A 17,263-nucleotide genomic window follows, 5' to 3' on the forward strand; every position below is an offset into this window, starting at 1 on the left:
GAGATGGAAATAACTTTCTTTTTAAAAAAAAAGCACTTTTGCTCTGACAAACAATTCTGAATACTGTCTTCACATAGCTAGACATAAAACTACATTAAAATACGTGAAGGCAGTCAGAAAAAAAAAAAAAAGCCTTGACCTGTGAATTCTTTAACAGCACAGGTGTAACTAATAACAACAGCATTTGTTCTGCTGTGCTCAACGGTCCCACTTAGCCATAACAGTGTAACAGCGTGAACAATACCAGGATCCTGCAACTGAAGCAGCTAAATGGAAATCCGCCATCATTCATTTGATTATTTATACACGTAACCTTTCCTGCTGTTGAATTGTTAAAATGGTCACAGATCATGGCTGAACATGACTTGATCCTACTGGCTCTGATGTCAACTATAAGCTCATGAGTTCAAGGTGGTGGGGATTTTTGAAACTAGGCCACATGACCTCAGGGCATGATGGGAAACGGCTTGAGCTTGATCATAGACTGTGGAAATATGGCCAAACTGACACTATAAAACGAGATTTAACCGAATCCAAAAGCTGGACACGTGAACATGCATCAACATTATATTAACTACCTAAAATCAGAATCCATCATTGCAAAAAATTACCATGTACCAATTAGTGTTTCAGTTTGGCCCAAGTCCCATCCACTAACATGGAGGAGGTGGAGCTTATGACTTATACTACAGCCAGTCACCAGGGGGAGCTCTACTTTCTTTGGCTTCACTTTAGAGGAGCCGTTCCACTGTCCATCTTTAGATGAGGGATCGCTAATCATTCTTATATGCATAAAATCTCTCAGTTCTAATCTTATTATTTTTATTATTTGAAACTATTAGACCAAGATGTTGAAGTAAACAGCAACAATGAAATGTATTACAAGGGGTAGGCTATGTTTCAGCCTCTCTATGAGGGATATTAGCTTTCATTTATTTGCTCTAAAAGTGTACTTTATTATTTATTTATCTTTTAAATTTACGTAGTTTGAAAGTGACATGTGCAGCCATAACGTATAGTTAGATGATAGGAGACTTCTTTTTAAAGAACATCTGATTACAAAACTATTTTAATCATTTGTTTACTGCTATAGGTATCATAAGAAAATCCTCTGTTCATATCCAAACCCTGATACCTCACTATACCCTACAGCAAAATAAACATCTGTCCTGTATTTCAGGATGCTTATTTTAACGTTAGAGACAAATGATCTACATGGTCTGTCAGACTGGAGGACCGGTTAAAGAATTTATGTTATGAGAACATGCAAATGAGTGAAAGATATGAGCTCACAAGAAGACAGTGATAACATATTCAGAGAACCTTGTCTATTGCTGTTGTCAGAGCTCTTGTCTCCAGTCTGTTCCTTTCGCATCCATAGGAACAGTTTGCATTTCACAGGTTATTGGCATCCTTTGATTGCATCGGCATTTATAGCTCAGGTCCACTTCATGCTCCATTAGCCTCTCCTAGGTGGGGTCGGGGTGTGGTGGTGAGGGTGGTATTTCTTTCTGTTATGCTGTTTCACACCTCAGCAGAGTCATGGAAAAGATGCTATCTTGATATCCTCGGGCTAAACCCCCCCACAGGGTCACTGATAAGAAAGTGGACTACTCTTTTTCCCTACATGCGTGGGTGGAGGAGGATGTGGTGGTGACTTCATCCCCTGAAGAGTTGGTCTCACGCATTGCATCTAGACTGATAAAGTCTTCTGATGTGATTATATGTCTGATACTAGGTACTGTGACTCTTTATTCAAATATTGTTCATTTGAGAACCTTTATGTGGAGATTCTGTCTGTAGTCATAGCTAGTGATGTAGGCATGTGCACCGAGATTTTCCAAACATAGTCAACTCTTTTTCCTTATATGTGCGAATTCATGAACTGTAGACTAATCAGCTCATTTCTTCCAGAGTTGAAACAGCAAGTTGTTTTAACACACCTCTGAGAGCTGTTGAAATGCAAGAATAAAATACAAAGACAGCCCTTGTTAAACCTGCCCTCTTTGGCAGATCAGAAGGATTATTTTCTTTTGAGTTGGAAGAGACCAAACAATGTGGCTTTAGAAACAAATATGGCTTTAGAAATGCAACAAGGTAAATGGTCAGTGGTCAACAGGTGACGCACAAGGTTTCCTTTGGTCTTGGTTTTGTGACGTACCAGTCTTGCTATGAACTGATGCTGAGAGCAAATGTTCAGGCAACGCACACCAACAAAGCCCATAGAAGCTGGTCTAGAGCCCTCTACTCCGGATAGTCCTTCGGGGCGTGTGCATACCTCTGTGACACCAGCGACTTTGATGAAAAGACATTATTTGACAGCCTGGGAACAAGAGCGGGCTCGTCATTCCCTTTAAGCTGTGGTTTTATCGTCCCTAGACTTGGAGATCTCCAGCCCGAGAGAGGTCGAGAACCACGGTAAAGCTGAGTCAGAAGACGGAGCATCTGTGTTTGCACATGAGACTTGGAGACAATTTTTATTATTAGTAGTGTGAACATTTCTTAAGCAAGAATTTTGATAGATTCAGGACCTTCTCCAAAGTCAAATGAGTATAGTGTAAGAGATTGAAGACAATGTTAGAGCATCTAAAGTCACCATAACAAACCCAGAGCTGGATGTTGATAGACAACTCTGAGAGACACAAAGGCATATTGCAAGCCCACAGCAGATGCACCAAGCAGACCACACAGCTGCTTATTTGTGGTCTTTCACTAGCCTTGACCATACCAAGATTACAGGTTTTGACATTGCAGGATATAAAAAAAGATTGCATTGGTCACTGTTGTGGAATGTAATCTGGTCTTTTCAACCAACCACTATCAACATTCTATGTGGTAGCAATACTGGACATCGCCGTGGGTAGATCAATAGTATCTAAGTGCAGCATGTAAATCTGCCTTTCTATGTATTACAGAAGCTGGTGTGTCAGTCAATGTGCTAGCTTAGTGCTGAGGAATCCACTGTGGAAAAGGCTGATAGCACAGCAGAAAAGATAGAAAAAAAATAAAAATCCAGTATTTCTCTGAAACTTTCTGTGTGTACTGCAGCTAAAGGTCGAATAATTTTGACAATGAAATCGTTGATTTGTAGCCTCCTCTCTGTTACTGCAGGTCGTTTGCTGTAATGGCGCACTTGGGTTCACACCAGTTTTCTTGGAGGTGTCTATGTTGTTATTGTTTCGTGATCAGTGACTAGTTGACGTGATGTTTAAAATGTCATGGCACAATAGTGGATGCAAACTGACTAGTGTACTAATCAGCTAGTCTAACCCTAACCCCTAACCCTAACACTAACCGGCAAGTAAAGTACTACTATTACTTGAATGGAACCCTCTTACCAGGGCCTTTCTCCTGAGGTCCAAAACAAGCTAAAAAAAAACAAGCAACCTACAATGTGAACTTTGTCTTTATTTTGCCTTCAGTGACAGCTATCTATTGGCCACGTTTGTCACAGTTTGCAGCGATCATAATTCCAAGCTGAACTCAGCTAACAGCACATTCTGCTGCACGTGCGTTTTGCAAACAGTTGCGGCATCTGGAAGCTCCCATAAGCCTGTTACATCTCAAATGATGTCTCGGTACCAGAGACATAGATTAAATGAATACTAATCTTTCCATCTGCATTTGATGCTATTAAGAATCTTTGCCAAAAAGAAGAAATCTCTGTTCTTTTTTGTGTGTTCCTGTTAGTGTAAGAAAGGCTCAGGAGCAGGGTAATTTTATCACTTCTATATTGCTACTTTCATTCCCCCTTCGCTCCAAGGTCATATTTTTACATGGCACGTCTCCCTCTCTCCTCCACCCATTTTCCCATCAGGCCCATTAGCTTAATCTCAACACTCTGATGGCAGCAGAGAATTATTATCATTCCTCGACACCCACCTGGTTAGTGTTAGGGAGCTTCCATGTTAAGTGCCATACCAAGCGGCCCGGGGGCTACACTACGCGAGCTACAGATAGATGGTGTTTATTTACTGTTGCATCTGTTTGTTCACTGAGACACAGAACTTGGCAGCACGCAGATGGTCGGCCAGCGGCTTCGAAAATCGACCGCCATGCGCGCACCAATGCATCCTGCCGCCACTGAGCCACAACGTATGCTGGTGAAACAGAAAAAAAAACTCAGCGGGCTGCACGAGTGGGGCTAAGGGGCAGTCATGAAAAAAAGAAAAAAAAACACAAATAAACAAGAGGACAGAAGACACAAGATGTGAGGCTGCTTACTATTTAAAAGAGAGCGAGGTGAGGGCTCTGGTGGGCTGAGATGGTAGGCTGACATTAGGCATCACTGCGTGTTTAACAACGTGTCTGATCTGCTCTCAATGACCCTTAATCCTCTGGTCTAACACTCTGGAGAGTACTTCAGAAACACTCAACACTCGCTCATTCACAGGGCTCCCTGAAAGCCTGACAGAGTGGCAGGGTCCTAGTAAATACCTAACACACAGGTCCCTCACATTTCAGAAAGTTAAAGGTTTATGGCCGGAGCGAACATTGACGTCCCAGGGGTGTATGTAGTAAAAGTTCATAATAACTCTATATTGGTGCTGCTAAGACATTGTTCAACGCCAACATATTCAACTTTCTTCTCATTCTGCAAGGAAAAAAACTAAATACCAAAAGACTAGAACAAGAAAAAAACTACCAGAACAAGAAAACTCAAAATCACTCACCAATCACCAATGAGGAAACAAATGTAATTTATGGTGAGAATAACAAAATATCAACTGATACACACAATGATACACACAGAGCTGTGTGGGAAAAACTCCTGCGCTGTGATGTCTGATTAACTTTCAGACTGAATATCCGCTGCTCACACTGTACGTTTTGGATCATATTTTATTGTCGTTCATACGTCAAGACACATAGAAGCGACATGTTTACTTTTAAAAGTAAATGTACATAAAACCACTGTTGAAGGAGCAAAAATGGAGGACAGACACTTTTGTTTAAGCCAGAATTAGTGCTCACAGCCACAACATTATGACGAGACTTGCGGTGCTGAATGGGTTCTCTCTGCTCCTTTTGTGGATATTAAAAAGCCATGCGTTTTCACGGCCTCTTGTCCAATGGATCATTCGGATGTATCTGCTCATGCTTGCAGTAATTTGCTCGGAGTGCAGTGGTAATGGATTGCTCCGGTCGGGTGTGGGTGTGGGGTGCACTTGCCAAGTTGCTGTCTTCTTAAATCACATCTCGCGGTTTTCCGGGCCCTGTGAGGACCACAACCCCCATGCCAGACGTCGTTTGTCAGCGGACTGTGACAAATGACACACACCCAAACACACATGTGAACAGATTGTGGACCATCCCCCCTTTCGACAACATTATTTGTCCCCGGTTGTGTGTTTATAGAAGTGTCTTGGTTTTGCCATCAGGCCACCACAGTGACTGACACTGCAACATTTTGTTCAGTGCTAGATATTTGCAAATGTTATCCAATGATTTTTTTTTTATAATAACATAAGAATATAATAATGGTATATTATGGTACCAATAAATGCTGGGTGGACAAGTGGGTAGATGCGACTATAAACCCACTGGACCGTTTTAGGAGTGCACTGGAGCCTGTCTTTAATGATCCTTAAAGGCAACTTTTTTTTTTTTTTTTTTATGCTAAAACAAAGACAACCGGACTTATCCAAGTGACTTCTTCAGTTAAATCACTGGTGGGGAGTTTAGTTTTCATATGTAACATCTCTAGGTGGTGCACACAAACTCAAATGACAAGGATCTGCTAATGTCTTAATACTCATCTGCAATTTATTGGCACAGCTAATGGTTCTGTAAATTCTAGATTCAAGGTGTTAATGTTAGTGAATTTTCTTTCTTTTTAGGGGTGAAGTTAAGGCTGTGTTGTTGGTGGCTGATAAATGATGTCTCTCCATGACTTCTCGTTCTCCTCAGGCTAAAAGGTGCATATTATTGTCCTGAAAAGCATATCTCTTTTCCTTCAAGTGAAGGCGGACTGCTTAGTCCTGATGTTACTGGTCCTGACCTGAAGAACTGGTGTGGTGTTGAGTAATGTATCTGTGAAAACATCTTAAAGAAAACTTTGGCAAATCAACTTGCCTTTGTTGTAGATTTTTCTGGATGTACCGTGACTTGGGTGACAGAGAAACTTGTCATTTTAATGAAAAAATGTATAATCCTTCATTGCTTTTGAAAAATAAATTATACTAATTAACACTAAGTGTTGTCAGACATATTTTTCACACCTGAAATAGGATTTTCTTTTTCAGTAGGTGCGTGTCTTTTAAAAATTTCCTATGAAAACAACTTGGCAGTTTTTTCAGTACATCAATTGCAGAGCAACACGTCTTAATTATCTTCTTTAACATTTTTTTTAGTGTATAAAATGTTAGAAAATAGTGAATGCACATCATTCCATGGTTCTGTGTCAGAAACTCATGCTGCTGCTGCCGTGCTCAGGCCCAGGGCTCTCTACCCTCTGACGGTCAAGCTCCTCCCACATGCCCCCGCACTGACACTATAAACCCTGATGACATACAAGGTTGGGATCCATTGTCACACCGCTAGGTTCATTTTATATCTTTGAAGATTATCGTTGCCAGATATAAAGCAAGCAGCCCAGGAACTTTCCATCCTTTGTCTGAATGCAGTCTATAGGCATACATTTTAATCAGTTTTAATTAACACTACTGCTGTCAGTGTTGCTTACAGTGATGATCTGGGGGTAGCTGATGTAGTGGAAGGTCTAATGCACATCATCATCATCATATACTCCCATGTAATGGACATATATTATAGGTCAGATATGTAGGTCAGAATGTATGGAGCAATTAATGTAAGCCCATTACCACTGCCTCCCAGCAGTAACAGCAATCAGCACAAGGCTATAACTGACCACAACAATTGATTTTGAAGCATTAAGATGTCAGGATGAGACTGAGTTCATGATGTTAGATGTCTCATAGTGTATGTCAGAATTAAAAAGATCCTATGATGACAAGCAATAATAATAATAATAATAATAATAATAATAATAATAATAATAATATAATAATAATAATCTGGCTGTGTGTGTGGAATTTGCGCATTTTAGCTGGATTGTGTTGATGGGGGCATCATTTTACTCATGAGAGTAGTTTAGGGAGACATGTAAAAATGTTGACTGGACTCTATGGCTCTATGGCTTAATGTCTGATTAGTATAAGCCAGTATCTTAAGAGCAGACTGGTCACTGGTAGAAAGTAGTATGATCTTAACATCTTAGCTGCATATTAGCATTAGCAACACTAAATATTAAATTAAATTTGACAGTAGGTGTCAGGTTTATGTCTTGGCCTCCTAAGTGGAAAAATAGAAAATGAGTTACCCTGTTATGGAGATTTGATAATCCCTAATCATCCGTATGAAAGTCCCGGCTCAGAGTGCATGTACTGTGTCTATATTGCATCAAGTTAAAGGCAGTCACCTGCTGATATGGGAGTATGCAGATATAACCTTCTCACTGCAGCCAGACAGGCAGGATTATTCTAATAATAACGTGGAATTATTTAAAGCTTCAGTAAGGTGGAAGTGTATCATTTTATGATGTTAAGACTGGTATTCTATGCTACTAAACGTAGCCTAGCAAATGCAAATGTGTCAACATGTTGCTGCACAACACTAGAAATTAGCAGATGTGTACAAACCTAAACCAAATGTGACAAATGGGGCCACACCACAAATGTAGAGAAACTTGTTGTAATGTAACATTATTGTCAGCGGTCTTGTATTTACAAACCACCTTCCTACCCACAGGTAGTCAAAGAGCTTTACAGTCACAATGACACATCTACCTACTTGTTCACACACCTGTGTGCAAGCACAACATACAGCTCATAGACAGTTGGACATGTGGTCCATGCACCACAAACTCTCCGGATAATGGACAACCTGTTCTACCAACTGAGCCACAGCCATCCCATCATTTCTTCATTCCAAACCATTTCCCCCTAAACCTAACCAGGTAGTTTTTGTGCCTAAACAATATATGTGGAAGTTCAATGAAATGTCACACTACACAGTTTCAATTTCAGCAGGACTTGCCACCGTCCACCTATCCACCTTCGAAAGCTGACTTGTGCTCTTTGCGTGTAAATTGCCATGCGCGTTGTTTCTGCAAACATTTTTGTAATTTGAGAAGTTCCTAGAATCCAGCTATTCTGCCATTTAGGTGTGTTGGTTACTAGGTCAACACTTCTTTGTGACATAACTTGTGTCTTTTAGTTGCAGACTAAACGTAGCTATGATCATTTAAAGAAGGTCTCTCATACTAAAAAGATTTTTAAAGTTTTTACATTGATGGCCAAAGGAATTTCAAAACCTTGACATCTCTACATCAGCCTCTGCAACGAGACGATCCCTCCTTGGGGTAGTGAGGCCTCTTTAAGTCCAAGCCACACTCCTCTTTCCGCATTGTATAACCTTAGTTCAATAAAAGGCTTTAGTTCAACACATGTTGCACACATGCTACAACTATAATTTCAGCCCATAATTTGTTTCCTGTGCCCTTTGCGTGCATCACAGTTAGCATCTAGGTCACTAGGTCCCTCTGTAAACCTTGTTCACACCTCTCAAATGCTACATGTTCAGGTTTCAAATAATTGCTGTGCAACACAAGAGGTAGTGAGTTTTCATAAAGTTCAGCAGTTATTTTGTTTCCCCTCCTATTCTTTTTTTGTTTTGTTTTGTTTTTTTAAATCTGCAAAAAGCAAGTCGATGGAATGTGTTTAACACTTTCGAACTGCAGTTGTAGTGTGGGGACATAAAGGGTTTTTGATTGGGAACTAGGGCGGCGGATGTGACGGTTGCGTTGTCAGTCAGTCAACAAAGGTCCCTTGGGTGTCTCAGCAGTGACAATGGGCGCAGCTCTTTCCCTCTCACTCTGATGCCACTCATTCACATGTTAAAGGCGCTCCTGTGGCTGATCAAAGACTTGTGGTATCGGGACGATTCTGCTGTGTGTTGAGTAACAACCCTGGTCGGTTTCTTTGATTCTCCTGTTGCGACAGACTTCAGAGAATTGCACCTAATGCAGCAAAGGCGTCCGTGGACTGCAGTCCCTCTGGGTGCACTTTAAACACAACAGGCCTGGGCTTGCTGCTGTTGGACTGTTCCTTGTACTGAACACTATGTTACTGCAGATATGCCATAATAAAATGAAAGAAATATGACGTGCCCTGAAACGGAATGTGTCGATCTCTCCCGACGTTGCCAGTATCTGATCTTTCAGCCCAGTGTGATTTCATCTTCTTTTTTAATAAAGTGATAAAGTGAGAAGAATAACATCACAACACAAGTATTACTTAAGTCCTCAGTAAAATAAAGTCAGGCTTGGACAGGAGTTAGCATCAAAAAAAAAGAACTGCTCCCATTTCATGGTCCATTTTTGTTTCCTGTGATGCCAAAAGTTTCTCATGCTGCTATGCTTAGATTTAATAGATGTTTAAAGACACGTGTTGGAAGTCATACAACTACTGTTTAAGGAGCTAAAAACTACTGCTACAAAACATCTGTGAAACACCAGCTGTATAGCTGTTGAATCTTTGCTGATAAAGCTGAGCTGACAGCGCAGGCCTTAGCTCATAACTTTCTATCCTTGTGTACGACCTTTATTTTCATAACCTGACAAGTTGCTGCAACAAAGTTCTGTTGTTACTGTTGCTTCTATTTGGATTCAATTAAACAGTCACATTTGCTACAGTGATTAAATGATTGATTTTCAAATTGTGACTACTGATGCTAATCCAAATCCTTTGTTGTCCTTCAGCTGTTCGAAATGACCGGAATAAGAAGAAGAAAGAGAGCCCAAAGCCTGAGCTGGCAGAGAGCTACGAGCTGTCAGCAGAGCTGGAGACCATCATCGAAAAGATTCGAAAAGCCCATCAAGAAACCTTCCCCTCCCTCTGCCAGCTCGGCAAATACACCACGGTGAGTCATCTGAGGAGCCTGAAAAAAAACAAAACACATTTTTCTGCGACTGTGCATGTATGCAGTAGAATAATGAACATTTGATTTCACTCTTTTTCCATATATAAGCGTGTTTCTATGAATCCGTGGGCCTGTATTGCAGATGACATTGTGACTCTTTGATCTGGCCTCACTCGTTTGTAGCGAGTGCAGAGCGCCTAATGATAATCCCTTGTACTGTAGTCTAAATCTCCCTCAGACCTCAGACGTACGCCTCTGACTGTACAGGCAGATCCACTTCTTATTCTTCTCTCAGTAGCTATTGATTGGACGTGAAGTGTGATGGAAAGACAGTTGGAGTCAGCCATCATAAAAACAGTGAGCAGCTAACGTGGGACTGCCGGCTGCCTCTGTTGATTTGGATGTGAGATAGTAAAAGGGTTTTTTATCCATCAACTTTCTACGGTTTATTGCAATAGTGAGAAAATATTTAAAAAATAAAGATGTGAGGGTTGGTTAAGCTAGCAAACACTCATTAGCAACAGGGTTGCAAACCATGCAGCTGCCCATTGGTCTCTCTGGAGCTTATTCTAGCCTCCAGTTTTTAACATTTCACATTGTTATCAGCTGCTATTAGTGACAGATTTGTGTGACAGAGCTAAGCTCAGTGCCCCCACCCCCACCCCACCCCACCCCTCCATCATCCTGGATATGTCAAAGTCGAGACAGGCGTGATAGCTAGGGGATGCTAAGCCACACAAGCCCACGTGAAGGTTCAGACGAGAACCTCACCTCAACTGAGTGCCAACGAGCTACACCTTCCCCAATGAGGGACAGTTCTGCACTCCTCACGACCCGGTGCAAAAGTTGAGGGTCGTAGAAATGTCAAGAGAGGCTCCAGAAGCGAACGCCAGCACGCACTCAGCGTCAACAAACCCTCGTTCGGCTGAGCTCTGTGACGCTTTGACAGGCAAACGGTTGGAGCTGCAGGACGGCTCAGAGCTTGATAACGAGCAGAGATAGCGAGGCTTTGATTGGCACGTAGACATGGCAGCGTTGTGCGGGGAGCTGACGGCGTCTAATGTGTTTGTTTCTTAAGATGACTTACATATAGATTACAGTTGCCGAGCTGTGATTGACGCAGGCACTCCACAACCGCTCCTCTGTCGGGAGCAGGAGAGGGAGGGGTGTGCCAGACGATTCGGTAGTGCCGGTTTTTGAAATCTCATGACACTTGTCAGTCATCTAAAATACTGTTTATACTAAGATAAACAAATCTGCTGGCAGCCATAATGTGTAGTAATGTCTCTCTTGTCGCAGTGATGAAATCCATTCAGTCGCTGACAATAAACTTCAGAGCGGAGATGGGTAAGAGACGGTAAAATGGAGCAAATTGGCATACAGTGCAGTTATTAGCTCGCCGCTGCGTGCAGCTGCACTCCGCCGCTGCTGTCGCCTCAGTGTACAATAAGCCTCCATCTCCATAACTGTGTGTTTTTCCCCTTTCAATCCCTGCACAAAGCTACTAATCACCCCTCTCTACTCCCCCCTCCGTCCCGTTCCACCTCCCATGAGACACTTCCTGATTTTCCAAAATAAATAGCCTGTATAGAGGCAGAAATCCACTGCTGAAAATAGGAGGGCATAATAGAGAAAATATTTCTCTCTGGTTATGATATAAGCCAGTGTTGTTGTTGCTGTTTGCTGGAGTGGCAGTCAGAGCTTAGATAAAGCCATAATCTGGATCAGTAGTAATTATGCTTGCTCACAGACTGTGAGAAGTTCCTCATTATTACAAGCGATTGGATCCTGATGCGCCTTTTGAGTCCTCCTCGTCGGAAACAGTAGAGGAGCTCCCGCGCCCCTAGATTAGGTTAAAGCTCCAATTATGTGGTGAAATATTCAAATCCTAGTCTGCAGTGATTTAGGAGTTCATTGCCGGGTTAGCAGAGATAGCTGCGCGAGTGAGAGGGCTTAGCTCAACAATGAATAACGCCTCATTGACAGTGATGGTGATGAAAAACGAGCCTGGCCGTTTCAAAGGCAAAATAAAACATTAGCGCTCAGCGAGGAGGCCAGACAGGCTCCAGGCTGCAGCAACGGCTGCTGCTGCTGCTGTGCGGTACAAGGCTCAGGCTGCTGATATTAGCCACATTAGAGTTTGTCCGCCGTCGCCATCCGTCACAGGTGCTGGCTGCTTTTACTGCCTTTTCCCTTTCTGCATCTGTACACACGAGCCTGCTGATGTACTGCAGAGCGCTCATTTCTACACAGCCAGCTCCTTTTCTAATGTTGCAACTTGTCTAATTTGTTTGGACAAATGTTCTAAAATGAAATTAGAATTCCCTGGCAACTTCCTTGTTTCGCTCTATTGAATTATGGGACTGGTGTAATTGACTGAGATTGCGGAGTGTTGGGGAGGTTGGAAAAAAAAAATCCAACTGCGAATTATCTCACCCTCTTCCCTCCACAGCTCTTCCTTTCTACCTCTTGCCTCTCAACCCAGAGGGAAGAACAAGATAAGTTGCTTTAATATCAGCTACCGCCACCCTCCCCATCATATGTGCGTGGGGCAAACACAGTCTCTCTCTCTCTCTCTCATATTCACACTCCACCTCCTCCTTCCCCATCAAATCGGACGTCAATCAGTGGAATGTGCGTCCGTAGTGCTGTTGTGTCGACTGCAGCTCGTTGTCTGTGATTTAAGCACGGCCCTAATGTGCCTCTCACTTAACCTCAGATCATATTTAATGATCTCTCTCACTCTTTGGAGTTCTCTGTCTCCCTTTATCTCCCTGTCTTTCTCGGGTGGCCACACAATAGATTGTTTGCTTGTGACAATGTCCAGCAGCTGCGGCGCAAACTGCCTCAGAGTAACAACCTCAGGGGGATGGATGTGCTGTGAAGCAGAGGGCTCGCTCTGGCGGGTCTCTGCAGTGGCTCCAGTAGGCTGGAGGGGCGCTACATCCGTCTGAGTCCTCTCATCCTGATAGAGCTCCCGGGTCCGGTCTCAGACTGATGGCGAAGTTTGCCAACATATTGAGTACATATTGGATTCTCAGTAAAGGATGTCTCATTACGTTGTCAGTTTTTGCACCTGCCTCTTTTTCTTCAACAGCTTCAGGGGTATAAAACTCACCCCACCTTCCTACACATGATTGGCTTGAGCTCTAAAGCAATATGTTGACGTATTGTTCATATTACTTTGCTGTTTTTACAAGAGCTGTTGAAGGATAGGTTGAAATCCTTGCTGAAAGGTACACCAATCAGACATAACATTATGACCACCTTCCTAATATTGTCTAGGTCTCCCTGGTTCGTCCGAAACAGTTGTGACTCAGAGAATAGTCAGTGGGTCTTCTGATGGTGTCCTGTAGTGTCTGGTAACAGAATGTTGTTAGTGGGGGGCCTTTGGGTCCTATGGGTTGAGGGGAAGGGCCTCTGTGGATCATTCCACAGATACTTGATCGGTTTGGGATCTTGTGAATTTGCAAGCCAGGTCAACATCTTGTGCTGTTTTTTTGGTTCTGGGGATATCTGCTGCCATGCTTTAGGGTGGGGGTACGTGGTCTGATCTAGGTGTGTGGTACATGTCTAAGTAACATCCACACGTACTAATGCCAAAGGTTTCCCAGCAGAACGTTGTACTGTCACAGGATGATCAATGTTATTTACTTCTAATTTCAGTGGTCATAATGTTGGCTGATTTACTGTAAATAAAATAAATAAACGCATTGAATTAAATCAAACGATTGCTGAGGAGTCCATTAATTTAGTTACAAATTCAACTAATTTAGTATGAATCAAACTGCATTAAGCAATGCAACTTGAGCAAGGTCATGTAATTAACAATGGGGTTGATTCCAAAAACTTTCTGATCAGTGTTTGCCATGAACTGAAATGATACACACTCACCTCATTGTGCTGAATAAACAACCTGAATGTGCAAGGCGTTTGTTTGAGCCAGATTTCCATACACGGCGTACTTCCACACCGCTCCACACCACCCACTTTAAATCGCTATTTCCATTGCTAGAAGGTGGGTGGAACGAAGCCAAAGGGACTTTTCTGGGTACTTTTTAGTACTTCCTCTGTGGTCGGTCCAAAGTAGGTGAATTGGGGCTGAAAATGTGACGTAAAATGGTGCTTACTACTGACTGGTCAGAAAAAAAAAAATCTGCGCCAGGTACAAGCAGGATGTTTTGGTTTTGACCAGAGAGATAAGCGTTTTTGAGTAGTAACTGCTCACTTTCAACTTTGTGCTCTCGTGTTGGTACATTTTTTAAGTGATGACTGGAAAAGTAATGGTGTTCTGGACCAACCCGGAGGTGAGGGCTTTTCTGTCCTTGTTGGGAGAAGACAGTCTACAGTGGGAGTTGGACTCGGAACGACAAGGTTTTCCAGCGGATCGCGGCTGAGTTGGCCAAACTTGGCTTTATCAAGACAGTAAAACAAATGAAGTAGAAACTTAAAAAATTTAAGGTCGACTACTGGCAGCCAAGGGGCACAACAATACGAGTGATGCTGACCAAAAGGTCCCAAAATGGTATGAGGACATGGACGCAATATACGGCTACAGACCAGGGAGCGCCGGTAGGGAAGCTTGCCTCAAATCCATTACACCATTGGTGCAGTCCTCCGCTAAGTTTTTATATTTTATTACATTCATTGCATTCTGCTTGAAAGCTCATAACTGCATAACGGTTGTTTTCTTTCGTTCACTGGTTGTTGGAACATAACTTGACTGTGTAGCCTGCTGTTGCTAGTAGCAACAAGCATGGGTGTGGCTAAAGCCCGCAAAACCGGGGGTAGGGGGTGTCGCTCCTAAGCAATGGAATAGGTAGTTAAAAAAAATCTGGGGAGGCGTGGGGCGGTGTAGAGTGGGGCGGTGTAGAGGTAGGGCGTGTATGGAAATCCGGCTTTGGAGACACAAAAGCACTCTTTGTCAGCACCTATTTGCCGTTGTGTTCATGATCAGAAAATGAAAAAGGCTATTGTAACAGTCAATTACAGCTGCACAAAAGCCTCGGTTACAAAGCTCCCAAGGCCTGTGAATTATAGTATGTACCTAACACATCACAGGGTTTCTGCAGGCCACGGCCACGGCACAAACCTTTTTGATGCTGTCGAGAGCACTTTTCACATAGCTGTGGATTGTTTGTTCGTATGTTAAAGCTGTTGTTGTAACGGAAAAATCAAAAAGAGGAACACAGAAAACATATCAGAAGAAAAACCTAAGTATCATCATTTCAGTACATGGCAGACCAGACACATGGTCATCTCTTATATGGAGCAATAGTAGCATCGGTATTTACACACAATATATGTCATGTACATCCCATACTTTTCACTTTATTTTTACACTTGTATACCCTTATATTATTATTTTGTTTTATATACATAGAAATTATATGCATGCATTTCATATGATCCATTTTGAGTCATATTTTCATATATATCTAGCCTATATCTATATGCTTAAGTCCACTTATGATGGCTGATAACTGAAGAAAACCCAAAGATATGCCCGATAATTTAGAAACATAGATAAATGTTGTATTGACTAAATTAGCGTGAACGAGTACCTGATTGTTAGAAGGCACACACCTGTCTTGATTGATCTAAGACAAATTTGTTGTCTATGTAAAATTGTCACTGTGCAGAGAAGTCTATATGCACGATGTAACATTTAAAAAAAAAAAACACACAACAAAAATATTTTCCACGCAGTCACTCACTGTTCGCAATGCTTCATTGTAAGAAGTGCAGTGAATCACTGCCACAGACTGAATAAGATAGACTGCTGAATTAACAGCTCCTTAAAAGTGAAGCCAAAGCAAGTAGAGCTCCCCCTGGTGACTGGCTACAGTAAAGACAGTATAGGCCATAAACTCCACCTCCTCCATCTTAGTGGATGGAGCTTATTATGGATTAAGGGCTATTTTATTTTAAGGGCTAGTTTTTTTTTTTTTTTTGTTTTTTTTTTTTTTTTTTTTTAATTTTCCCACACAATTTTCTCCCCCAAATTTAAATTTCTTTAAATCCACATTAACATGAATCCAATATATTTTATTAAAGGGATATACGGGAGGCAGAAGACGTTGTCTTTCAGTCACCACTTCTCTCATTCAGTGATACAGGAGCTGTCTCAACAGTGTATATACACTGTACACAATAGGCCCGCCCCTATCACTGCTGAGCCAATCACAAAGCCACATATTACACACTGACTCTGTCAGGTTCCCCGCAGTTGGCTGAGAGCCTTTTCAGTCCCCAGGTGAAATCCCAGAGGCACTCTGCAGTATTAGCAGAGAAGTGCAGCTGACTCCCATCGGCCAATTACTGAGGCCAAAATGGCTTGGTGATTCACTGTCCCTACTACATGTTTTAAGTTGAATCTGTCAATTATTGATACATACACCAGTTAGGTATGTTTATGTCAAGTATGTTTACGGCCACCCTACTGTTGTACATGTTTGAAATAAAAAAAATAATATCTGAACCTGTGTATTATTTGAACAGCTTGATACTGAATGCAAAACTAAAATAATCACAATTATAGTTATCATAATAGGTAGGTTGTGTCAGCGTCTTCGTTAATTCTTCTGGAAGAAATACTAAGTAACTTTGAAACAGCTTCTCTTTAGTTGTCCACAGGCCTCACAGGCTCTCTATAAGTTGCCCCCTTGTTATGTCCTAGTCAGCTGCATGCCATGTGACTCATCATGTGCTGCCCTAGACAAGTAAACAGGGCTGATGCTTCTGACCTACTCATTATCAAAACTACATTATATATTCATTATATAACTGTTAGTACATTTGATTATATAAGTATTGGTAATGGTATTGGTTAATATCCACACTTGTAAAACAAAAAAAAAAAAAAAAAAAAAAACGTTCAAGACCCCCGGGCTAAAATAAAACATGAAAGTACTGGTCAAATACATTTTTTAGAGGTGGTTTCTGTCATTTTAGGCTCTTTATATAATACTCAAGTGTGCATTTTTCTAAGAAGTTTCATGTTAGTTAGTTATCTGACTCTAAAGAAACGAAGGATGTGACATCATGATCACTACAAGTTGCCATGCCAACTGATCATAAACCGGTCTGCAGTCTACGATGGTAGTTTCACCATTGTTGAAATCTGGAAAGAAAAAAAAAGAAAGAAAAAAAAAAACACTCAAATTATCCATGATCTATAAATTCAAATGATATTTTAGATTTAGATTTAGAATTAGAATTTATCATAATATATCTGATACTGATAAATACCAGCCCTTTTGATTTCACTGCTGTTCTCAAGTTTCAATTCCTGCAGTTTATTTTCTCCACATGGTTCCTA

The 17,263-nt window shown here is 41.6% G+C and overlaps 1 protein-coding gene across 2 annotated transcripts in view; it reads left to right on the top strand.

Moving 5' to 3' along the window:
* The window catches only part of LOC125020228 (retinoic acid receptor beta-like), a 166,909-nt gene that overhangs the window by 129,628 nt on the left and 20,018 nt on the right, over window positions 1–17,263 (top strand). For both annotated transcript variants that reach the window (XM_047605548.1, XM_047605549.1), the window contains one exon: window positions 9,782–9,942. In XM_047605548.1, coding sequence (XP_047461504.1) covers window positions 9,782–9,942 — 161 coding nt within the window. The remainder of the gene's footprint in view (window positions 1–9,781; window positions 9,943–17,263) is intronic.

This window comes from Mugil cephalus, chromosome 14 (genome assembly GCF_022458985.1).
Source record: "Mugil cephalus isolate CIBA_MC_2020 chromosome 14, CIBA_Mcephalus_1.1, whole genome shotgun sequence".
Lineage (NCBI taxonomy): Eukaryota > Metazoa > Chordata > Actinopteri > Mugiliformes > Mugilidae > Mugil > Mugil cephalus.